Raw genomic sequence first — 27,371 nt, forward strand, 5'->3', positions numbered from 1 at the left:
ATCGTGATCTCTTCTAGAAATAGCCACTATAAAGGCATCCCTTCCATCCCTCAGATGACTTTATTTTTTGCATACTTCTGTATTTTCTTACGCTTGACGTTAATTGATCGGTCTAATTAAAAATCTTCTGATGATAAATTGAGTTTAGATAAAGGACATCACTTTATATAAACGTAAGAGTCGGGAAAGGATAGCCCTGCTAAACTTAATTTGCCATCTGAAAATAAAATTAATTTCGGGCATCAGTCAATAATTGTATTAAAATAACAATTTATGTATTTGTTAATCTTTATTTTATTTTAAAATTATGAATCATAAAAAATTAGCAGTTTTCACATTCATTCATCCTATATCTCTGCTCCGTGAATTTTGGTGAAAACTCTTTTCTGATTTGCCCTGCGAACGCTTTGAAACCTTCATAGAACTGTGGTAAAACAACACGCAATAACCTTTCGGGATATATAAATTCGTAACCATCCGTAAGTTCCATGGTATAAGAGTATGGAACTCCAACAACTCCAAAGGCAAAATCATCACTACCACCAGCCGCTGGGTACCATTTTCCAGCACTCAGAACTTTGAAAGGCTTCCCCCCTGCTCTTTGTACAGCATCTGAAACCTCTCTTGCTAGACTATCCAACTTCTTCCATTCTTTTGGCAAATAATCACCTGTGTAACCCCAAGGATACACCAAATACTGTCCATAAGAATGCAAGGAGACATACAGCTTCAACCTTTTACTGTTTTCCATCATAATATTCCGCACCATCACTGTCTCTACTTCTGAGAAGGGCTTAGGGCCAGCATATGTCTCTGTGTCACAGGGGTTTGAGGATACGCCACTGACCGCCCATTTGAAACCGTAATTTCTGTTTCCGTCAACACCGAAGCAGCCTAAAAGATTATTCTTCGATCTCGTCTTTCTCCACAATCGGTTCTGGAAATAAGAAAAAAATCGTACTTAGGTCGTATAAAAGAAAACGACAGACAATCGACATTTGAAAATGGCGTCCTACACAACCGCTACACATCATAATGAGAAGGGGTTAAAGCCGTAGTCCACCACGCTGGCCCAGTGCAGATTGGTGGACTACCGACTAACTGACTATTTTTTTTTATTTACTGCGAAACTCTGCAGGCATCTAGAAGATATTGGTAATGAAGCAACTTAGATAAACCATGAAACTATGACACTTCTTTTTTGAGTAGTTGTTTTATACAGAAAGAAAATTATTAGCCCACACACCTACACCTTTTAACTGTGCAAAATAAAACAAAATTTGTATATATTTTATGTGTTATGTTTAAGTTCTTTTGATAGTGTTTTGTTTTTCTTGCATTTTTTTTCTTTTTTTTTTTTATTTTATCACTATTTTGCTACAAAATAATAGAAGACGTTTTGAACAAACTATATAGTTAATTAAGTATTTGACGTTTAAACTCAGCAGCATTTCGCTATGCACCAAAATATCTAAGTGCAAATAAATGAAACACCAAAGTTAGAGTTGAATAAAGTAGCTAAAGGTGAAAATTAAGCAGAATCCTAACGTAAGTAACAAAGAGGAAATAGATAAGTTTTTTTTCACAATATGATTATTTGTTATAATTATAATTTTCAAAGTACTTACTGATCGACTAGTGCGTGTGTACTCATATCCATCAGGATTGACGACGGGTAAAATGTACCAGTCCACGCCATCGAGCTCCTGCCTCGCATCGGGGTCGTTGGCCAATCTGTGGATCAGGTACAGAGCCATTGCCGGCGCCACCCACTCGCGGGCGTGGATGCCTGTGAATCAACAATAACTGTTCATTTAATGCAAATTAAAGGACGAAGACCTCTAATTAATGTCACAAGATAGATCGGAACACTTCGTGACTTACACCTATAAGATGAATGGAATTGATTAATATCTTAATAACGGTATAATGTATGTGTGATGGATGGTGACGCGAGACTTTTTTTTAATCAGATTTATTTGTTACTCCTTTAAATTGATACAGGTGTGGCTTTGACATTTCCGTTAGATTTAACTTGAAGTTTTATTAATTCGTCCTCATATATAACTTGTTGGTGATACCGAAACTACTGAACTATTTATTGCTTATTTAACAGTGAAAGAAAATATCGCGAGTAAACATGGGTGCCTGGGAGTTGTGTTGTATTGTGAGTGGGCCGGTAATGTATTCTTAATGATGATGAACGATGAAATTTTAAGCCACGTAAAAAACTTGAATGACTCTAGTTAGTCTAAACAGGCGCACTCGTTTATACGAAGCCTTAAACACTGGTTAAGTTTTATGAGCTTTGCTGATGGCAACTTCAACTTTGTGACTCAACTTTAAGAGCAATCTTCGTAGGCAAACGAGTCGCAGGAAGCCACTGGGTGCAAGCGGCAACACAAGACTGTGGAATTTGGACTACTTTAAAATACGTCCAGCAGTGGACGTGTATCGGTTGATATGACGATGATGATGGCTTTGCGACGTAAAGCCATGCTTAGATCGCTGGTTTTGCTGTGTTAAGCTGGCCATAGCATTGCACGGAGACCCTGGATACTAGGGGGACTTAGTTTCAACGTCGATGCAGACGATAGAAGCCAGTTGCTCTCGTCCTTGGTCGCTTCATAAAGCGACTAACATACTGAAGCTGCAGATACACCGTTACAGCCTAAAGCCTTCGTTGTCGGTGGATTGAGAAATTTTAAATTTAAACTTACCAGCATCAACAAATATAATGGGATTATTGGCATTGGGGTCTGAGGATATCTTGACGAGTTTCATTCGCCGCCCCTGATAGCTGGTACCTAAGTTTTGCAGCGTCACCAAGTCAGGGTGTCGTTTCGCAACATTGTCTATGTATTCTTGAATCTGAAGAAAAATTAATTAGTCAGTTAGTTACATTGTACCTTTTTTTTTATTAGCGATAAGTGTAAATATATAGACACAATCTATTATTGCAATGCTGTTCTGCAAATCAATATTTTTAGGTAATGACCACCGAACTTAGTTATTTTGAAGTTATAACATAATATTATTTTTCGGTTCAAGTTTTAATTTACATGCGTTTGCTATCATACTTAGTGTGCATTCAATTTTTTTCTCATATATGACAATCATAGTATTCTGAGGCAGTCAATCCTTTTTTGTCTGCTCATAAGCTAGAACACACAACACCCGCTGAGTTAAATTTTGGCTAGAATACACCTTCCGAACTGGTGACAAACAGGCGACGCCGACGTTTCAAAAGCGCTTATAAAGAAGGCCTTAGTACTTGCAATTTATTATTTTGCATATAAATATTTTTTTTATTGGTTAACAAAGTTCAGCTCAACTAGCTCAACATACGTATAAATAGATATTGTTACTCTTTATCCCGGCAAACCACCAGTTTAACGATCGCGATGTAAAGAATACTGATATTGATTATAATTTGGCATAGAGCTTGGATCCTGGAAACCGGCATAGGATACTTTTTATCTTGGAAAAACAAACAGTTCCTACCTGATTTGTTTATATAAAAAAAACATAATAAACGTGGACACAGAACAGGTTAATAGTAAATTGTAATAGTATTTCATACTAACCGCTTGGAATGAGTGATATTCGAATAAGCTAAACCCTCGCAGAATTCTCCTCTTTGGCGTTCTCTCAGCGCTATCAATAAACCTTTAAAAATAATGTAATTATTAGTTAAAAATGGTAGGTTTATAAAAAATATTAAGCAAATGAAGGAAGCTATTATGAGGTTTACATATATTTTATTCGACTGATTTTTGAATATAATCCAAAAAAGTTTCAATGGTTTTGCGTTTTAATTGTACATTTTACTAAATTAAACTAAATAATGCCACTACTGTATGTAAGAGACGCCTAAAATACTGGCTGTTCCAGTAAAGGCGAAATGGTTAATATTTAAAAATAAAAATGATATTAGTAACTATACAATATTACTGAAGTACTTTCAGTCAGGAAAATATATATCCTTCATGTCATTTTAAGGAAACACCGTGAATTGCATTTTAATCCAAGTGTCTATACGGAAAAGAGAAGATCTGATCGCGTCTGTCAGATTAAACCATGCCGCACTATGCTTGCTAAAAGACAATTTCACAATGCTAGCTGTACCCTTTATAACGAAATTAATTTTACATTAAATATATATCCTTTAACTGTCCATAAATGTAGAAGTGCTATTATACATTGGCTTAGGAATATATCCTACAGTGATGTAGAAAAGATAATAAAATGATTCTTCCTACTTCAACAGATTTTTAAAAAAAGGCCCAAACTATAGACATACACATAACACACATGCATATACACACACAAAAACACACACACTCACACACAATTGCACACACACACACACACACACCCGCACTAAATAAGTCGCTGCATGTTTTTATTATTTTAATTGACTCTTATTCTCTTTTTTTTTTTTTTTATTGGCATTTACTGTGTTCTACTTTTGTCTTATTGTTGCTATACATTTATTGTTGGAGGTGGGCGTTAATTGTTGCGACACAGTTTATACTACTGCAACAGTTATCGTGGCACCATGTTTATTGTGTCAATTCTGTACCCTTACCAATATTCTGAATAAATGAATGAATAAAAAGTAAGGTATCATATTGTGCAATAAAGACTTTTATCTATGATTTTAGAATAGAAGAAGGGCCTCTTATTTCTTTAAATACTATTACTACAATCACTTAAACCAGTATTATTTTATATCAGGGTATTTCTAAAACTGTAGTTTTCTCAATACTGTTTAAGCTTTGGTATTCAGCTCCTCGTGTCTAGCAGTATGTGATGATGAAGGAGTGTACCAACCTTCCATAATTAGGTTTAACATCGTAATCTAAGTATTCAGTCTTGATAAAGTCTTGTACATATGGTATCTCGTTAGGCGGTACCAATACATCCGTGCTGTCGTTAAAACTTCTACTTTTCTTCAGGAACTCTAGCTTGTGTTCAGGATCTTCGAGTCTTCTTAGCGCCTCAATTTGTTGAGTCTTTGTTGGATATAGTTTTATTAGAGCAAAACTGAAATAATAAAAAGTACCACTTTTAGTAGTTATAGAGGTTTTTGTGACAAACCCGTCCCAGGAAATACTACCGCCATGTTTATTTCTGCTGATGAGGTAAACAAATATAGTACTATTTAAATTAAGGGATTTCTTCTATTCCTGACCATATTTCGGATTAAATGGTTATCCGCTGTACACGATTAAGTATGTATTATATCTTAACATGTGATAATAACTGTTAATACCCGCCCATCAACATCGAAACAGCGTGGTGGATGTATGCTTTTAATGACTCTCTCCTTTCAGAGAGAAGTTCTGTGCCCCAAAGTTTTTAGATAAATTTTAACATCGGGCACATGTTATGTACGATTATTTGAGGATCAAATTTTTGGAATTGTCATTATTAATGCTCTTTAGATTCAAACTATAGTTTAGAATTGGGGTTTATCACATCCTCTGTAACAAATCTGATCAAAACATCATTTATCACATCATCTGTAAAAAACGCACGGCCATTTGGTCGGAAGATATACAATAAAAATATACATACTCATCATATTTATCTTCTCTCTTACAGCCCACTTGCCAAATGCTCAATAAACCTGTAAACATAAGTATATAAAACAAAAATATATACTATATTTTTTACGTGCTTCGGTAATTGCTGAAAATTTTCTAGACGTTGTACCTATAATTATTAAAATAATTAAAAACAGACAAAAACATTATTTAGCTAAGGTAAATGTTGATCTTCATCCAAGTAGTTCCAATAATACTAAACTCTCTTGAACGTGTTAAAAAATATTTTTTATATATCTAGGTATCTATAAATAAATATCTAATTAATATCTATAAAGCTACAGGTTCATCACCAACACATAATTTTGTTTGACTCATCAGATATTTTATTACCTAGGTACGTAAATCCATACTAATATTAAAAATGCGAAAGTGAGTCTGTTTATTTATTTGTTTGTTACATATGTTCGACTCCTGCACCGGTCTCTATGCAATTTGTAAACATAAATCGCTTGTATCAAAATGAACGAAGGATACCTTTTATCAGAACAGTGCGTAGGTTACATTCCTGGAAGATTTACAAAGCCTTTGTTACCGATGTGCGCTTGGACGGCTAAAACTTTTTTTTTATTTTCATACAAATGCATGCATCGTGGAGCTGAACTTAAAATATTTTGAACTCGGGAAACTAATAGTTCACGGGATTTTTTTTAAAACGGAAAATAAAGGCGGACGTTGAAATGGGCAACAGGTAGCTAGTGTGATTATAATAAATATATTGTAGTGGGTGTGATTGTAAAATCATAGCCACAAAACCTATAGATTAATGCCTACCTGATCCATGCTGATAGAACTATTAAAAATAATGTAAGCCTAATAGAAATAGACAAGACAGTCGTTCAATCGTTTTCCCTTGAATTTTACTTATCTCACCAGATTGGAGCAGCATGGAGTGTCAAAGCAAGTATTTCTTTATGCGAATATACCTATAGATGGCAATTTTGATGGGTTCCATACAAAAATGTGTACATGGTAGTGAGTGTGTCTATGAAGGGCGCCATATAAGTCGTCCGTCCGTCAATCCGTCGCGCGTCGCAGTGATCGATTGCACGCAGATCGCAGCGAACAAAATAGGCCTTCTACACTCATACTGCGGGACGTGGCATCAAAGAAAGCTCGAGTAAGTAGTACCTATACTTATTTCTGGCGCTAAGCAGCATCATTGCAAAGCTTTGTTCCAATCTGAAGGGCGTGGTGCCGGTGTAATTAAGACACATGAGGCTTAGCACCTACGCCTTAAATTGATGGGCACAGGACGGCATGTTGCAGGACGTGCTCCTTGCATGCCCTGTGAGGTATTCTGATTATAGGCAATGGTTTCCACTTACCATCAGGTGGTCCATCTACTGATCCGTCAATTATTACCATTTATATAAATATATATATGAAGCGGTGATAACGCATTGGGTAGGAGCTCGACTTTACTTTCCGGGGGCCAAGTTCGAATCCCAGCACGCAACTCTAACTGTTCTTAGTTATGTGTCTGTTTCAAGTAATTAAAATATCACTAGCTTCAACGGTGAAGGAAAACATCGTGAGGAAACCTGCATGCCTGAGAGATCTACATATTGTTGTCATAGGTGTGTGGAGACTGCGGCCTTAATCCTTTCTCAATGTGGAAGGGATGCCGAATATATATACATATATAACGCGTAGATAATTTGCACGTAATCGAACTAAAACATAGGTAGAAAATGTCACACTAAGCACTTAGAGTGCATGCGTACTTCAAGATCGCCTTCGACACAGATATTTGGAAAGTCACTTGCTATTCTTCGCTTACGATATCCGACGGATGACCGTCAAGAGATACAGAGACCCAGCTACAAATACGGAACCCTTGAGGAAGGAGACATAGGCGCAGAAGCAAAACATTAAAATCTGGGGACAGACGTAAACCCTTTGTGTAACTAAGTTCTAAATACAATGCGTCAATCCTCCGCGAAATACATTTAAAAAAAGTTTTTAGCCATTTATAAATCAGAAATAATGGTGTGGTTATATAACTTGCGGAACAACAGTATTCTCTTATATAAGAAAGCTTTCCACAATATTTTCATTTCATTTCAATGTAAGCTCTATAATTAGGGATGATATGCGAACACCCTTTTATGCAACAACAAAACACAATTTCTTTAGAATTTAAATTGAGCGAGCATTCGAAACCGACGCAATTTTTTTACATAAACGTGTTTATGTATACTTTCCGAGGTAAATCCCGTAATTCCCTCTAATGGGACAGGAAAACGTAGGTAGTTCCTTTAAAAACCCACCGAGGACACGACGTTTGTAACTTAAATATCTAATGCTGAGTACACACTAATAAAACGCCATCCTACTACACGCCACACGATTCACGACACACCATTCAATGTATTAGAGGAAAAGACTTAGAGATTGAATTATTTTTAAATGATTTTAACATTAGCATTTTATGTATGTATGGTTTTCAACCAGTGCTCAGCACTGGTTGAAAACCCATGAATATTTGTTTAATTTTGGTAACCACCAGGTTGGTAGTTCGTTCACCAGGGTTACAGCGATTCATGGAGGCTCTTTAATTTTATTAAATAAAAATTTAAAATGTAAAAACAGAAACGATATTGTTAGCCTTTCTGTTGAACGGACAATAGAGCTAGCCTCGGTTGAACTAGAGCAATTTATAATTGTTACTGTTTATAGGCCACCCTTGTCAAACTTTGAACTTTTTGAAAAGGTAATGGATGAAGTGTTATTTAAAATATCAAAGTGTAATAAAAAGTTAATATTATGCGGAGATTTTAATGTAAACATTTTAGAAAATAACTCTTTAAGTATCAAGTTATTGAATTTATTTAAAACTTACAATCTATCAAATATGTTCATGGAGCCCACAAGAATAACTGCTACTAGCGCCACCTGTTTGGATAACATCTTTACAAACATAATTCCTATAAGCAAAAATATTATTAGTAAATTAGACTCTGATCATTGTGGTCAAATTATTCAATTTGAAAATGTGAAGAAAAATGTTTCTAAACGTAAAATAACATTTGTTCCTGTAACATCCAACCGCATAGAGAAAATGAGAATTAGCCTAGTAAATGACCTCCCATTCCTACCCTCAGGGGCGACTCCAAATGCAATGTACAGCTCCTTTTTCAATACCTTTAATACCTTTTCATTCTATATTTACTAGTAAGTCGGTTGTGATTACTGATACATTAAATTTTAGTGAGTGGGCGACAGTTGAACTTCATAAAAATAGGCAAAAGCTGTACGAATTGTATGCTCAACGTCAATTTAACACTGGTGATTTGGGGATTATGTTAAATTGTTTTCCAAGAATTTTAAACGCGCTTGCCACTTAGAAAAGACGCGATACATCAAAAATAAAATTAAAAATAGCAGCAATGCAATCAAAACTACTTGGAACATAATTAATGAGGAGACGGGAAGAGTAACACCACGAAATATTAACTTTAAACTTAATGTAGATAATAAAGCCTTAACAACAGATTTCGAGGTGGCTACTGCTTTTGAAACCTTCTTTACCAACATTCCCGTCTCCACAACAGAATCATTAAACTCTTCACCAGATATGGCTCTCTATTAAAGGAAAATGTGCCAAAAAACCATTCTTTTAAATTCACGCATGTTAGTGGCTCTGACGTTATTAAAGCCTTTAAATTATTAATTAATAAAAAAACAAATGATCTGTGGGGCATTTCCGTAAACGTTGTCAAATCATTAATTGATATTGTTGCACCCGATTTAGCCTTAATATTTAATAATTGTATAGATTGTGGTGTGTTTCCTGACTTAATGAAACTTAGTAAAATAGTTCCATTGTTTAAATCGGGTAGTACTTCTGACCCCACTAACTTTAGACCAGTATCCGTACTACCCACTTTCAGTAAAATCGTTCAGTAAAAAAGTGTGCGTTATATGGATTTGTGGCGTTACCCAAGTTTATGATACTCACACGGCTAACCAATTTAACGACATCTCATTCTTCAAAACCTAGAAATTGGATAAGTCTGTAGACCGTGTTTGACCGACACATCTAATTGTTTCAAATCTCCCACCCGTTTAAACTCTAGGCTTAAGAGCATGACATAACCAGATTTGATTTCAGAACGTCGCAAACTAAAATGTGACCTGTTCCGCTCTGTGCAATTATTCATCCACTAAGTATTTTACATTATATCCCAAAAATTTAATAAATAACTAAGAAATCTGGTTAGACTTTTTTTTCGTCGAGAAAGTTACACTAACGCGTGTGCAGCGAATAATCAATTAGTCAGATATATGGTCAAGAATGTTACACCTTTTTCTCGCTGTGAAGATCTTTATATTAATATCGTTGTGAAGATCTTTATAATTATATTAATATTATACAGCATGTTCTAATATTAAACTTGGGAACCTTCAAATGGAGCAGACGGATGAACGAGTCTCGAACCCTCCATATATTTTTTCTTATGTTACGCAGTAAAAGTACCATCGATAAGCTCAATTATAGAAATATTTGACATTGACTTTCGACTCTTGTGGTGTTGATCTCACTCAGCTCGCTCACTCATCGTGCGTTCATGCGTTCCTTCGTCCGCGCGTCACAAACGCTGACGTGTAACAAGTGTATTAGAACACCATCTTAACACTTTATTTGCGTGGAGCGATTCTTTAATTTGCGGCGACTTTTATCGTGTTTCTTTGGCTTCGTGTAATTGAGCTACAACGGCCCGATTCGATCTGGCTTCCACCGAGGACCAATTCCGAACCAATATCATTAGAGTAGCTCTTTGATCGCCCGAATCCCCGATAATTTTAATTTAATACAGACGGAATTTTTCGATTGAAATTAACTGCAACGCTCTATGGAATGAAGCCAGCCGGTCCTTTGATCAAATTATTACTCTATTCAAATATTTGATTAGAAATGTTTGATTTAATATTAAATTCTTACGTAATGGTATTAAAATTATAATTCCTGTCTCCTTAAATAAAGACATTGGCTTCATTCGATGATTATTATGGAATGCTACGCGTGTAAACACTTCAAACAGTCACTCGTCGATTATTAGTCAAAATTACCGTCCATAATTCATACCTAGGTACGATATGAGCAAAATAATTGTTCGCAACGTACCTTATCACCATAGGTTTCTATATACACTAAATACCTACCTTATCTATCATACACTTTTGTTTAAAGCATTTAGACAACTTTTTTGACGTGACAACGTCTTATAAATTGGTTTGCCGGGTGACACTTCAAGAAACTGCGTTACGCTCCGCTCACGTTATGCGCTCACAATGAGAGCGAGTGAGAGGCACGCGTCCCTTCCACTCGGGCATGGTTAGCCCGCCTAAGAGCGAGAGAGACAGACATAAAAAGTGAAAGGCACGCGTCCCTTTGTAGTAAACGCTGTTTCATTGTACGCAAATGTATTGCAAGTTATTGTATGTATATTTGTATATAAATACGTATGTATGTGTAAAGGTAAAAACAAAATTTTGTTAATATGAAATTCAGTGCGAGATTCTTTGTATAAATTAATGTTTTAAATATAATTCTTTGTATAAATAAATGTTTTAAATTGTTACTATTATTTCATCCTTCTTCCTACTATACGAATGAATATTCACATTAAAATTATTTTACCACTCAAAGTCGTTGTCACGTAAAACTTTCGCCCGTATACCGACTTTACAGGCAACCAATTTTTTATCGCGTAGGCTTTAGCACAAACTGCGTGTCTGTCTATAGGGTTACATACCCCTATTTTTGTAATCGTATAAACCTGAAAGAATTGATGAATGAATGTTACTGAAAATGAATCTTGTATGTGTTGTTGGATATTATAACACATTCCAAGATTATTATCTTGGAATAATATTTTCCATTTTTTCCAATTTTATGTAAATATCCGTAATTTTACTATCCACTATCTTTTTTATTCCGATACAAGTTAGCTCTTTTCTGCAATCTCACATGCTGGTAAGTGATGATGCCGTCTGAGAGGATAACGGGCTAAGCTGTTGGGGTATGGCAGTTAATAACAAAAAACTGTCTCCATCCAAAATTCCACCAAGATCGATTTAAGTGTGAATCCATACACACAGGTGACAAATGCTACTTTTTAAAATCCTTCGGAAAAGTTATAGGTATATGTCCTAAGTTTAATATAGATCGATGCAGTGATGGAGTCGAACATAAGTAGGAAATAAAGAAATAATAACACAATCGTTTAAATTTTACTCAATATATACTCTCCACAAAATAAAGAGTAAGATTTATTTACCTTACTTGTATTCTTATCTACGATCTTAGAAAATTAATTTCTAATTCAGTAAAGTAGGTTCGGTGTAACCTCAAATATCCCTTCTTGTACTGGATCAGAGAAAGTGCTTTATTTATAGTGAGACATGGTGAAATGTAGCACAAATCGACACTAAGGAAAATTTTCCAACACAAAAAACAGTCTTATGTAAAACACACGTTTATCTATTTATAAATTTTGTATGAAAATAATAAAACATATTTTTAAATATCCAGCAAATCTTAAATTTATAAATGGAATACTCACCGATAGTAAATATAATCCAAGCCGCCATTATTAACGGTCATCCAATTGGAGCACATAAAGCAAGATACTATTTAAAAAAATCGAACGGTTCTTTAAATTATAATTTATAATAAGTAAAATAAATAATATTATATCAATTACACTCGCATCCGTGCTCGCGTGTCGAGACTCCGTCGTGCACTGTTACATGCGCAGGCGCCGATCTTCAAGATCTCCCCAATTTGCGCTCAATCTCACCTTAGGGCATTCCTAAAAGGTCTTTTACCCTTACAAATTAAACCCTTCGGAACTTCTTGATTTTAAATAAAGACATTTATTATGTTCGCAAAAGGACCGGTTTTATTATATGTATAGATACAATTTTGGACTTGGGAACGCTTAATTGCACTAATTAGGTACATGTGTACAAAACCTAACAAATGTAATTTTTCATCACCTGTGCATGATAAATCGTGTCGTGTCGTAAAATAAATTAAAAACATGTTATCGGTTTGTACGGTGTGGTTTTCTAATAAACTTTGTTGGCACTTAATTGTGACTTATTTCCTGCATGAAAATGTTTTCATTTCCTACCTACCTAAAATACACACAAACAAAAAAATCGAATAAATAAATAAAAAAAAAAATTTTACGACAATACACACATTTCCATCTAATCCTATAGTAAGCGCAGCTTGTGTTATGGGTACTAAGATAACTGATAAATAATTCTATTAATAATAAAAATAATAAATGAATAATAATAATAAATGACTGATAAATAATAAAACTTGTTGATTATGTTGGATACTTTTCATTTTATCACAGGTATCCCTTAGCTAAGCCTTAATACCCCCGGATACCTCGTAAGATAAACACCCAGCCACTGATAAACATTCATGTTTCTCCCAACAAACATTGTTGTCCCAGTTGTGGGAATCGAACCTACGGTCATGGACTCAGAAAGCAGGGTCGCTGCCAACTGCGCCAATCGACCTAGAAACGAATAGGCAAAAATATACAAATACGTAATTTCGTTTACTTGTGTTTTGAGGTATTAAAACCTTACGACTGAAACAAATTTGTTAATCTCAAAGTAAATCCTTTCAAATAAAAAAACTATTTATCAATGACGGAGTTCTGACATAACAACAACCCAACTTTTTTTCTTGTTGTCCTTAATTGAAAATTCATTCGAGAATCAATTTTTCCCAAATACCCGAAAAATCTACTCAATTAATATTGCTGCTCTACATAACTACTAAGTATAATTAATTCTGTCATTAGTCGAGAAACTTGGTTTAAATCGGGTAATGATGGCCAAATCATTGAGTCTAATGACACTGATTAAAATGGCTCTCGAGGGATCTAATCGTTGAAAGTAAAAGTGTGTGCACTCCCCTTAGTACGAGATTAGTACGCTTGCAATGGTAGAGTCGTTTTCCAGTATCGAAACGGTATATTCCACTTATTCCCCAGTATTGTTTGAAAAAGCAAATTTGTCCACAATTTTTCATCCAATGCTGTTAGCAAAACGGTTCTTAAATAAAAAATGTGTGCGATTCTAAAACAAGTGCTATTAGATTCATAATGCTAGTAAAGGAAGAAAGAAAAAGCATTTTTATTTGGCCTAATATATAAAACTTATATTATTATTATATTACAAACTACAACGATAATGGCATAATAAAGATCACCGTCTCAGGCTCAAACATCAGGGTTTGACGTCAGAGTCTGATGGCTGAAATCACAATAAGTGTAATGTTATGATATGCGAAAGCGACTCGACGTTTGAGTATAATGTGCGCCTCTAATATCTAATATGCGACTATCGATATCTGTGATACACTCTGTAAAGTCTGAGTAAAATGAAGTCAGCGCAAAAAAAAGGATCATAGAATTTTCAACTGTAAAACCAATAACATTGGCCAATTTTGTTTTGCCCTTACAGTGTGTCGATACTCGAAAACGACTTCTCGATTGCGTACATGCAAATCATCACTAAGCGTACTGCTTGTAGGAAAAAAGTTTTTCTACCTGCAATTAAATCCTCATCAACATTCTGCAGCCTACAATATGAGTAGGTACCTTCAAACCTAGTGTGAGGCAGGGGCGCTCCACCTTAGGTTGTATCATAACTCTCATTAAAAGAAAAAAAGGCTATTAATGCCCTTCCTTGCCTTAATCTGCTAAAATGCAGAACCGATATCTTGACGTGCTCTACAGGACACGAGGGTGAGCTCAACTTTAGTATCCAACCCTCGATATAAACTGCTGATACAGCTACAGAAGCATAACCATAATTAGTGTTCTTGAACACGCGAAATACTATTTTTAATTATTATTGAGATTACAAGTTAAGTACGTCTTCATCTGGCTTGAAGACAGAATAAGGGACGTTGACCTACCACCCTGCTCCAATGCAGGATGGTGGGCTTTAACGAGTATTATCACGTGTTAGTTAAACCTGGACAAAAGGTACTAAAGGCACAGTTGGGTACGCACAGTCTCCTAACTCGTTGTCAGTACTGGCAATTTTTAACAAAAATACAACAATCCGAGGATCTAGCTCAGTACCTCGTTTTTCATAGTTAGACATGCTCACGACTAAATCAACGAGGCAGTCTAGTTACGAGATATTTAAATAACATGCCTTCCAGTGAACTTGCTCCCCTGGTTTTCTAATTACATGTAGTTTCCTCGTTGTATAAATTCTAAGAGCTGTAAATCACTTTTTTTTGTAATATAAATTACCACTATGGTACCTACTCGAAACATCTGCGATCTAGTCGAACTACTGGTCTAATTGTTAAATTAATTATGTAGCTAAACTAGCAGCAGCAAATGAAAGCAGCAAATATTAGAAGAGTAGAGTTTAAGCATCAATAATAACGAGTCAGGCAATAGCCATTTCTAAGGAAAAATTTGTAAGGTCAACATATTTCTTAAAAGTAATTAAATAATAATAAACAGTCCATCAACATATTTTAGTTTTTATTAATTAATCAGTTATGTGCTCTGTAACGTAGTATTTTTTTATTATAACCATAACGATTATATATACTATAACTATTTACTTAATTAAAAGGCTCAGTTACGTCCAGAAGCTGGATGGATGGAGCCTCAACGTTATCGTGGTGGAGAAGCCGAGGTTTCTGGGCTTTAGTGAACTCGAAATAATGAATTTCGTTATCTAATATAACAGGGTGCATCTATAACTATAAATGACTTTGATTAATAAGCTACAGTGAGGTGCCCATATAGATTCACTAGCGGGTAAACTAAGCTCGGCTGCCTACGCAGTCAGAAAAATTAGACAGATTACTGACGTTGAAATAGCTAGGCTAGTTTATTTTGCGTACTTTAATAGTGTTATGTCCTATGGAATCTTGTTATTAAAGCAGCTGATATCGAAACTATATTTATATTGCAGAAAAGAGCTGTACGGTCAATATATAAACTTAAATCACGCGAATACCTCCGTGAGAAGTTTAAAGAAATAGGCATACTTACTGTAGCTTCACAATATATTTATAACAATATAGTATTTGTAAGACAACATATTAGTCTTTATAAACAAAAAGTGGACATAAACAGTCGACTTACAAGAAATGGTCATAAATTAGTGTCATCTGCATATCGTCTGCGTAAGGTACAGGGATCATTTGTGGGATTGAGTATACGCTTTTATAATATGATTCCTAAGGTGATTTTGGACCTGCCAATGCTCAAGTTTAAAGAATTTGTTAAAGCACATTTATTACAGCGAGGTTACTATACAATTGATGAATTTTTTAATGACAAGGTTGCTTGGAAGCATCCGGCTCCGCTTTTAGCTCTCACAAGATAGACAAATGAATGTTAAAATGCAAAATGTTAATTGTTGATGTTGGAAAAGAGCAACTGCTGAGTTTCTTGCCGGCTTCTTCTCGGTAGAATCTGCCTTCCAAACCGGTGGTAGAATCACTACAAACAGACAGACTTGATGTTTCCAAAGTGCTTATTTTAGGCCTACTTGAAATAAATGAATTTTGAATTGAATATATAACTTTGTGCTGACTGACTGACAGACAAGTGACAACTTATAGTCTAAATTACTGAACATTTTAAAATCTGAAATTTGTAGAGAATAACCTTCGTGCTCCCTAGAAGTGTACTTAGATATGAATTCGTAAAATTCAACCCCTAAGACGGTCAGACAGGGGGAGAGGGTTATATTTGGGCTATTTAAAAAAAAATAGTAACACGTGTTTCACAGTTTTAAAAAATCTGAAATGTGTAACTTGGCTTTTAGCTCCTTTTAGCGTTGCCCGTAGCTTGCTTTCTGGATAAAGCATAGAAATCGCGGGAATTTACTTAATCTCGTGGGATATTAAAAATTCGGCGCATGGTATAAATCAATGATCTAAATAATTTCTAAAATGACCGAATTTTAGCTATCCGACCAGGATGGTAATGAACCATCGTTTTATAGACCTCGAAACGTACGTTCACTTTCTTTATTCTCTCTCAACTTCCTTAGCATGCACGACTAGCAACAAACAAAAACAAATCTGACACACTTAAAACAAATGCGATGGTATCGATGTAATGAATATTTGATTTTCATTGCAGGTTCAAATACATTTAAAATGTTACTTTCCAACAGTGCACAAGCGTTGTATAGTCGTATCATAATTGTAATCAAATAATGATTAGATATTAGAGGTAGATGATTACAGTGGCACAGTGACCGCTGACGCATATGACTTGGTAGGTGAAAGTGTCTCCATAATATTTGCAAATATACACGTATTCAATATGATTCATTGTTCTATTTGCAACACACTCGTTGGTCAAGTTATAATCGAATATTGATCCCGAGTTCGATTTCCGGTTTACTCGAAATTCCAGTACCATCCAGGAGTTAGGAAATTTGCTTTGGCCACTGCATTTTTTTGCCTCTTCAATGAAGAGTTTGAACCCTTTTTTTTTTGACGTGGTGGCACCACGTTTGTCTCTGTTGACCCTTGGGCAGGACGGAGGTTATGTGGGACTACCCCCTCTAAAGGGGTATACTCAAAAACAAGCACGGCATGTCCCTGTTGTTATTAGACGCCCGGGGAAATTCAAGATAGAAAATAAATCTATACGAAACACGTCCTGGATTATTGAACTCTCATTTAATTCCATCGAATTCTCATGATTTCATTTTAAACTCATATAACTTATCATTTAATTTTAAAGTACATTCAGTGACTTTTCCAACAAATTACTGGTCCTCTTGATACAAAATGTAAAATTTGACAGCGACAATTGTATACTCTTCGTAAATTTTATATAGAGTTGACAGTTCGCTACCAGTTAGCAGCAGTCTTCAGAGCTACTGAATAGGCGGGTAGCTCTAATAAGTTCAAAATTACAGAGGGTCTCTAATTAGTTGGTCACCGATGTTCCACAATATATACAGTTTTTAGTTGATCACCAGACCTCGTTGGTTTTGTCAATACTCTTCAATATATATCGGAATATCACGTCAATAACTCTACTCCATACCTCTGTAAGAGCACTATCCGAGTAGTTCTCAGTACCTGCTGATACATCTTGGTTGTCGTACAGTTGCATTACCAGTTCAAGAGCAAACGGTATTCCATACACCTATCATAAGAAAATATTCAAAAGGTTGTCAACGATCCATGTAAATTTTGATAAATATCCAATATCAATTAATTCACGTGGTATGTTAGGTACATACCAAAGGTTAAAAATAAATGTTTGTGCAAAACCATCAAAAATAAATTAGAGTTTGTCCTCGTTTTTAAAACGTCGACTCAAATAAACGAAAAGTGATGTACTGACGGTGATTTAGCTGACACGTATTAGCACTGCACGGTAAAAGTTAGTATTGCGTTCCAAAAATTCTACTATGATTCTTTATTTGAATAATATCCCTAAATATTATAAATGTGAATGTAAGTTTGTTTGTTACCCTTTCACGAAAAAACTACTAAACCGATCATCACGAAACTTTGTGCACATAGTCCTGAAGGTATTAAAAGTAATATAGGATGCTTTTTATCCCGAAATTAAGCTCAGTTCTTTTGGGAGAGGGGGACGAAAGTGTTTGATGATTTTACACCATAACGCCGTCAAATGATAAATTTAAATTTAAAAACTACACCATTTCTTTTTTTATAAAAGAATACACAACTTAAAAATTTCAGTAGAATTACACCTCAATTGAATGCCACATGTCTTTCGAAAAAAAAAACAAACGCAGACGTAGTCGCGGGCAACAGCTAGTATTCTATAATTATGAATTTCGGGTGACAAACAATTATTTCTTTGCCTTATTAAGTGAAACTGTTACTTTTGAGAATCCAATGTCTTTAACTTAATAACTTAACAACTATAATATATGTTATATTTATAAAACCTAAAATAAACTATGTAAACCTAAAAAAAATCTAAACCGTCTTCGAAACCACCGCAGCGAGGCACAGTTCCTAAGGTGCTGGCATTCTTTTATTTTCTTTGCATAATAATTAATTTTAGAAACTATTTGCACACAACGTTTTTAAAAATACTTAAATACCCTCAAAGTGATCATTAAAAACAGCTAAGCACTCGTTAGAAATGGAAATGAGCATACAAAATTATAAAAAATCCATACCGTAGAAGCATAATCCACACTAGATCCAGTAATCCTCCCGTACCAATTAAATAGAGTCTCCACAGCAACGGAGTATACTTGAAAACTGGCGTTTCTAATTGCCTCGTCGATCTCTCCTTTTAAATCTATGAACTTATCTTCATCTGTTATTGAGTCAGTGTATCCTTTTGGATATAGGACTGCATCGCCCTATCGAGTTAGCAGTAATTATAATAGAGCACTATTCGTCAATACACATAACGAAAAATCTAATTATTAAAAGTCCACAAATCCGAACTGGGCCAGCGTGGTGAACTATGGCCTAAACCTTTCTCATTGTGGGAGCAGACCCGTGCCCTGTAGTGGGCCAGTAATGGGTTGACATGATGATGTATATAATAATATATAAATCAAAAAAAGCTCGACTTCCAATAGTGTACATTATTCTACTAGTCAAGGTCTTTCATTTGATGTCCATATTATCAGAATCAGTTGTGAAACAAAAGTATTTCGCAATTTTGTGGTATTTACCAACTATCGAGATGAACTTAACATTGTCACCAAGTCATAGTTCTAAGTTAGCTGATTTAAAATCTATTAATTATTCAGATGCTTGACTCTGAGCATAAATTGAAGTCAGCTGATACCAGAAATATGTTAAAATTGTGTATTGCTATAAAGGTATATAGAACGTGTAACGGAATTACGAAGTACCGTTGAAGGGTGCAGAAATAAAATTCATAAGGAATTACCCTGTAAAAGTATTAAATTGAAAGAAGCTTATTTATTTTTCCATAGTTCATCTAAGTTTTTACTTATGAGAACCCTATTGAAGATAAAAGACTGACACGTGCATATTACCTACGCTACGCGACATGTACTTAATAAAGTCACTTGATTTTACTTATGCATGTCATGTTAGGGCTGTATCTGATTTCTTTAAGTAAACTCTACTGGCAGTGGTTTACTGAAATTTACTTAATATTAGAATTTAGGTTTCACAGATAAGTCTCCGAGACAGTAAATAATGTACGTCAAAAGCCTATGAAGTATTATTTTATATTCATTTACACGTTGAATATAGTGAAGAGGTTCTGTTTAGATGACTTTAAATGGATTTCTAGTTTTATCATGTATTATTTTTTACCAGCCAATAAAATAAAAATGTCCATTTCATGGCAGTTAAATTCTACTAACGTTACTTACTATTTTTATGTAATTTAAGTATTTTTTAAATAACATCACAAGTTCTTGTATTTATTTATGAAAACATAGATTTCATCGTTCGACTTTGTAGGTAACGTGTGTATGATATTTTATAACATATCGAATATGTTTATTTTCTAAGCTTATATCTTTGATCGATATTCAGGCAAAGTGACAGCATATTTGTGAGTCTTACCTTAAATGTATCAATGCCGTAAGTACCAGCGTGTACGTTTAAATAAGCGACAATTTTGTGACTGTATTTATAAAATACGTCACGTATGACCCGGGATTCTGCTTCTGTAAAAGGCATCGCGCCTGGATACTCTTGGCTACAGGAACTAATAGAATGATTTGGATTCCAAGCGATATCGAAATTGCGGTCCAAAGCAACTCCTGCACACTCACTTTGTGGTGAGGCGTTCTTGTTCCAAGTATTGTAGGACTAAAACCAAACTTTGAATGTGATAAATATTTGACGACCTTCCTGGCGCAATGGTGAGCGCTGTGAATTTAAGTAGCTGTTTTCTAGCGTTATTAAATGATTAAAAAAAAAGTGGCAGATATTCGATGGTAAGAGTTAAGAAAATTCTCGATAAGTCACAAGAGCAACAACAAGTTCAACTATATAGATGTCTTCATCATATCAACCGATCGACTTCCGCTGCTGGACATAGGTATTTTGTAGGGAGTTCCAGATTACACGGTTTTGTGACCAGCGGATGATCATAATGGCGGTGAGGTGACTCTTACGAGGTGACTTAAAATCTCTGACATCATGCAAAACTTTGAAAATTCAATTGGTTTTATTCTTGCTCGAGGGGATGTAATAATGTACAATATAAAAATACGTACACTTCCTAAAGCATAACCATCTGGATTGGCCATGGGTATCAAAAATATGTCAAACTTATCCAGATATTTAACATAATAGGATACGAGCGTAAGAAATGATGGTGCCCATGTCATGCACGGAATTCTATTTATACCCATAACGCTTAAACCATGGACTATAAATATGATTTTCTTTTCGGGCTTGTCATCAGCATACTTCTCGTTATCAGCCCTAAAATATCTGCTTTTGTCCTTCGTTATTTTAAGCAGAACCAGATCTAGGTATTCCTTGGTACGACCAACAACTGAAACCGTTACATTTGCATCTGGAATCCCTTCAACTATGTCTTCTAGCTGCTGTTTTATCTGAAACATTTATATCGGTAAAATAGATTGTTCGTAGGTTTATAACTATTAATTTTTAAATTCTCAACTTACACTGTATGCACTTAGATATTGACTGTAATTGGAGAAGTCCAGGTCATGTAGATCGATAACCCTGAAATTGTATCCACTTACAAACATTAACCTTTTCTATACTACTTTATTAAATAACTAGCTATTGCCCGCTACTTCGTCTGCGTTTGATTTTGTTTTTTATGTGGCATTCAATTTAGTTACAGTTCTAAAAATATTTAAAGTATTCAGTATCGCTAAGCCTTAAATGAGGGGTTTGCTGCTGTCCGCTGAGGAGTTTTGTCCTCAATCTCCAATCACATTCATCAGATCTACACAAAATTAAGCACATAATATAACCTCTATAGTACAAAAATAGAGTTATGGTGTAAAATTATCAAACACTCCCAAAGGAACCGACCTTAATGTCGGGATAAAAAGTATCCTATATTACTTCTAACACTTTCAAAAATATGTGTAAATAGTTTCATAAGGATCGGTTAAGTAGTTTTTGCGTGAAAGCGTAACAAACAAACTTACATTCATATTTATAATATTAGTAGGGATATAATGTATATTTTTTATTTTTTTTATCAAAAGATGCACAAATACTTTATTAACTTAGGAAATTGATATTTACTCTAAGTGTAGACGAAAACCCTAATTAAAATTAAAAAAACATTGGTGTCTTTTTCGAATATGTGAAATCATAACAGAACTTTCCACAACTGAGTAGGTACTAAACAGAATACTGCGTTGTGTGTACATTAGTATGCAGAACAGTCAGAACCTTTGTATTGGCACGAAATATGATGACTTGAACTATAAATAATTAAGTATTAAATTTTAATTTACTCCGTATGTAAGTCTGTTTGTGTTTTTCTGGTAAATAAATATATTCCATTCCATTACATTCTCCATGGCGCTACAGTCGTTATAAGACTGATATATAATCATCATGCATCAGGCATCGGCAGTAGGAAAACCGTAGCTTAGTGGCCGCGATTGCCAGTGAGTTGCAGGTTAAATGATATGAAATTTATATTTCCTCCAAGTGTAAGTCAAAACACACATTTAAATTATAAAATTACTTCTTAATTATTATGAAATATGACAATTTTTATTTCAATATATCACTTACGTTGTTTCTTCTACTCCTTGCATCCTATGCAATTTAGTCATTCTTGACACTCTAAAAGAATTATCCAATAAATCCATTAAGATAAATAAACCTATTTACCTATATTTCGTTATTAAATGAACAAGTCTGTTGTTAGAAAATAAAAAATAAATGAAGAAATGATTATTTCTAAAAATACAGAAAAGAAAGAAAAAAATTTAATTACGATTTTGTTGTAAGCTTTCGCAGAATTTTCGGCCATTTGCTCGTGACTTCAGGCGTTCTGAAAGTTTAGTAATATTAAATATACCTTTGCCGAAGTTTAAACAGTGTAAAACACATCGAGGTTACAATATAATTGATGGATTTCTTAACGACTAGGTTGGTTAAAGCTTTAAACTAATTAAAGCGAAGCTAGCTTTCATCTCATGATAAATGGTTGTTGTATGTTAAAAAAAAAAAAAAACACCCTTTTTAGTTAGAATTTTCTAAGTTATGATAGTCGAATTTCAACTGCTCATAACCTTTTCAAGATATTGCTTTTCCCAAGCCGGGTTGTTAATGGTTGAGGAGTTCTCCCAGCACTTCACAATCAGCTTTATTGTGACGAATATAAATAAGCATTACATATACATATAACAGTACATATACGAGTATAATTAGCATCCATATATCATAATCGAAGCGCCACCGGTGTAATACCAATCATTGTATAGTTCTCGTGGCCATATAAGCTCTTCATCATCAGTTCCACTTGACCATATGGTGCTTCTCAACAGAAGATACACAAGTTTCTTAAAAAATACTCAAATTTCTATAGGTGGTACACCTATAATAAAAGTATCTATTTCTCCAGGATACCTCCAATGAATCTTCACTAAATTAAAATGTCTACCTCTAAAGTATAACGTATCAAACAAAAAAGGAATCATCAAAATCGGTATAAATTGGCGGAGTAATCGTGTAACAAATATTTAAAAAAAACATACAGTCGAATTGAGAACCTCCTCCATTTTTTAGGTCGTTTGAAAATGATATTAGAAAATAGCAACTGTAGGCAGGCTCCTATCGAGGGAGAGGAGATGATGGGAGGGTTTCTCGGTGGTAGAGTTACTGTGGACTCTACTCGACCTAACGACTCAACTTGACTCAAATTTAATTTGTTTTTATGTAATTTTTAATGCTATTTTTATAGTCGTTAAAGACATAATAAGTGTTTTAATAAAATAAAAAATCCTTACCGTATGTTATAACTATGTACTCACTTGTTCTGACGTATATTTTTTTTATATTTTTTGGTGTGGTTTCCAAATCTTTTTGTTGATTGCAATAATTCTATAAAATCGACATCAGGTTTCCTAAAATTAAACATTTAATATTAAATATTAAATGTTTACCCCTGGCCCTAAATAAAATTCAAGAATAGATATTTAAAGTTTATCTGTTTTTTCTAATATGATGTAGTAAAAACCTAACGACAAATTAATTCCAAAGTGAGATTTAATATTACGACGTAGCTAAAGTTAAATTATAATTGAAAATTTAAGCCCGTAGCCTTACATAGCCCAGTATATGTAAGGCTACAGGTTCCCTTTTGGGGGACCGACTTCTATCCCCGTCACGCACCTCTAACGTTTGGGAGTTATATGCGTTCTTTATGTTATCAATTAGGATTTTACTTGTTTTAAAGGAGAGGAAAATCATCGCGAGGAAACCTACATGCTCGAGAGTTTCCATAACGCTCTTAAAGTGTGTGAGTCTACCAGCCCGCAATGAATCAGCCTGGTGGACTACGGCCTTAACTCTTTCTATTGTAATGAGTAATCTGTAATAGGTAGATAACGATGAAAGGAAAAAGACAAAAGTGTATTTTATTTAACACATATTGTAATACAGAGTTCGCACAGCAGTTATGCCACATTTACACCTTCACCATTAAAATTTGCGAAAGAGATTCATAAGTACTTGTTTTATTATTTTTATCTTTCATTGCATTATTTTTCTCTATTATATCTAAAAGTAATAAATAAAACTAAACAAACCCCCTTTAATGAGGCATTAATGATAAATCCACAGAATTAAGAAGATGGAGAATCCTCATTCAACTATTATTGTATGCAGTGCGTTGTGTCCAAAACAGTGAAAAAGCCCCATAAAACATTCATCAGTCATCTAAGTATCCATTACACAAGCTACGCTTACTATGGGGCTAGATGGTCGTAGTATATTAAATATTTATAGTTTATTAAATATTTATTTTATATCCATATCCCTAACTGGCCGTTATTAAATTCTAAGACTGCATAATCAATTACCACCAAGTAAAATTGCAGTCGAGGGTTAACTTGCAAAAGAAAAAAACAAAATTAAAGAACTTACCAATGTTCTAATTCGTCTTTTGACTTAGCAGCTGAAAAGCAATAATTTAATTCAATGCAACGAATTAATTTTACGCAATGTCCATTAAATTTTATTTATGTTCCCAATAAGCAGGGTGTATCGTAAATTATTGATAAGGTGAGGTGATATATTTGAAAGAGAAAAATAATGAAATATGCTTATTTTGAGAACCACGACGCATACATTTTTAGTTATAGAACTAATTAAATGGCGTGTGAAGAACCAAAAGTGCAGCCACAAGTGTAACCATATAAAAACTGGCAAAATTTTAAAAAGTTAAAAATTAATGTACCTACATACCAATATGCCACAATAAATATTAATGTCTAATTATTTCCAAGTATATTTATAAGGTTGCACGGAATAGGACAATAGCATAGGCGGCCTTAACGCGAGATCGCTACTAAGCGATTGTATCCTAGTTTTTTAGTGTCTTCTTTTTCTGTCCATTTCTTTTGTAGAGTACAAATATAGTGTGTAAATAAATAAACATAAAATAAAGAATATAAACTTTATGTATAGCATGGCTAGTATTATTAAAATAAGAAAGTGTTATTATAAAAAACTTGTCTCACAATTAATGAAATAATTTTTCAGAGTTGTCATAAGAAATTATGCAGTGACAACCATACATTTAGCTGTGTCTGGGATTAAACCCTTGTGATTTAATGGCATCTTGCCAGTTTCCGACTGAATTTCATATCACTTATATACTGAATATGCCTGCTTTTCCCAGAACGTTTCCCTGAACCGGCCCGGTAATGGGTTAGTAATGGAAACAAATGAAATACATTTTCAATGTGAGTGTTGAGATATGGGTGTTAATGAATCTTTTTAATAATGTATACTTTTAGACACTTTCGTTCTTTGACAATGATGAGATTTTCATAGTTCGAAAAGATGTAGTTTAGTACTTATACTCCATGGAGATTAAAAAAAGTAAGTTAAGTTCTTGCATTTTAATTCTTTATTATTCCTATAAATATTAGTATTAATAAGTGTACCCAATATAAACTAAAAGCTTAACTCACATTACATTATTTGATATATAATATACTTTACAGAAATAAATAATTAATTATATATGTTCTCATTTTCAATTTATGTTGCGAATAATTCACACTAGCGTAGCGAATTAGAATGAAAGTGTTAATTGCCATGACTTATTTTCGTGTACCCAATTAAAATACTTGCCTTTATTTATTTTACATTCCGTAACAATAAACAATGATAAAGTTAACAACGCTATTTGCATCATAAAACTGTTAACACTTTAAATAAAACATAAAGACCACGAGTTGGCGTGGCAGACTATCCTTCCCTGAATAAAAAACGTCGAAACTATTACACCGCCACCTACCGGGTTCAATTAAACAATCACACACACACATTATTATTATTATATATATAAAAAAGGTTGATTGTTTAGATTATAGGAATAAACATAAAAAATTGGTTGCGCATTCGGTCACCTACTTACTAGAACTAAATTGCTTTTCAATAGAATTCGATTTACACGTTACATATACAGGCTGTTTTTATGAACGAGGAACGTTTGGAATATCCGAACCGGGTTAAACATTTTATGAAGGAAATCCTCTGGGGCCTTTTTAAATTTAGAATTTTTCCTAGTCTGCTCTGGAACGATAATGCGCAGAACCATGAGGGATATGATTTCATACAACTGCCATTCCTTTATTGGTTGCTTGGAAGAGATCGCTATGTAGCGATAAGGCCGCCAAATTGTATGCATTGTGTGAACTTGCATTGTTTAATTATCCCTGTATTTTTATGTGGTGTACAATTAAATAGTATTCATTCATTCATACCCATAACTTTTTATTTAGCTTTTAGCTCATTACCATCTTAGACTTCATCAACACTTACTTACCTTTTAGTCAAGGACTAACGGAATAAAAAAAACTAATTATTTCTATTTATATAATCATTAAAAAAAAATTTGTGTACAATCAATAGAATTTGTATTTCAACAGGATCAAGGCGTCTCATCCTGTATTGGCTAAATAAATTTTATTCAATGTCATAAATAGTTTAATATTTTTACCTTTTTATGCAGTGGTATATAAATATTATTATGTACAAAAAGCAATAAAACCTTCTGCGATTTTACCGCAGTGTACCTACAATACCCGAGATGCTGGCGACATTGTCCCTTTGAATGGCTAATTTTATTCTGTGGTTAGGATACAACCTCTCAGGCTGAGATCTTTAGCCTACTTTGTCTTTCCCCAGCTAAAGTCAGGCGAAGGCCACACATTCGCGTCTAACTTGCGTCTTTAGGGGCGTTCAAGTTTTCGTCTTATGTGCGACCAATCACCAGACTTGCTCGAACGTGGGCTGTTTGTGATTGGTCGCACGTTGAACGGAAACTTGAACGCCGCGGTTTGACCTTGCCTTTAGTGTTAATAGAGGCATGTCGTACACATACCTAGAAAAGCATTATGCAAACTTTATAGATCTCTTCCTAAGAAGGTCTATTATACTCCTTACTTAGGTTTTAAATGTTAAAGTGGGTCTGTTTGTTTGTTACTTATGTTTGGCTCAACCACTGCAACCACAACAGTTTTGATGGAATTTTATATAGAGGTAGCATCTTGGAG

The 27,371-nt window shown here is 34.2% G+C and overlaps 1 protein-coding gene across 1 annotated transcript; it reads right to left on the reverse strand.

Moving 5' to 3' along the window:
- Nucleotides 1–253: 253 nt before the first annotated feature.
- LOC120633438 lies at nucleotides 254–26,093 on the reverse strand. The gene is made up of 18 exons (XM_039903645.1): nucleotides 25,945–26,093; nucleotides 24,730–24,760; nucleotides 23,616–23,708; nucleotides 22,577–22,633; nucleotides 22,372–22,422; nucleotides 21,273–21,333; nucleotides 20,856–21,200; nucleotides 20,197–20,445; nucleotides 18,816–19,004; nucleotides 17,628–17,800; nucleotides 14,388–14,446; nucleotides 10,561–10,635; nucleotides 5,584–5,635; nucleotides 4,837–5,049; nucleotides 3,588–3,669; nucleotides 2,721–2,871; nucleotides 1,629–1,789; nucleotides 254–937 (listed from the first exon to the last, which is right to left on the reverse strand). The coding sequence occupies exons 1-18, from the start codon at nucleotides 26,006–26,008 to the stop codon at nucleotides 323–325; spliced, it is 2,721 nt and encodes a 906-aa protein (XP_039759579.1). The 5' UTR covers nucleotides 26,009–26,093; the 3' UTR covers nucleotides 254–322.
- Nucleotides 26,094–27,371: the final 1,278 nt, after the last annotated feature.

Source organism: Pararge aegeria, chromosome 21 (genome assembly GCF_905163445.1).
Source record: "Pararge aegeria chromosome 21, ilParAegt1.1, whole genome shotgun sequence".
NCBI classification, from domain to species: domain Eukaryota; kingdom Metazoa; phylum Arthropoda; class Insecta; order Lepidoptera; family Nymphalidae; genus Pararge; species Pararge aegeria.

Bases quoted from the DNA above. Each gene is read 5' to 3' on its own strand.
- LOC120633438 (XM_039903645.1), bottom strand. From the start codon at position 26,008: ATGATGCAAATAGCGTTGTTAACTTTATCATTGTTTATTGTTACGGAA. The intron at 22,634-23,615 runs GTGAGTACATAG...CTAAACTTTCAG, and splicing joins AAAAATATACGTCAGAACAA to AACGCCTGAAGTCACGAGCA. The intron at 5,636-10,560 runs GTAAGAATTTAA...TTATGTTTACAG, and splicing joins TATAATTTTAATACCATTAC to GTTTATTGAGCATTTGGCAA.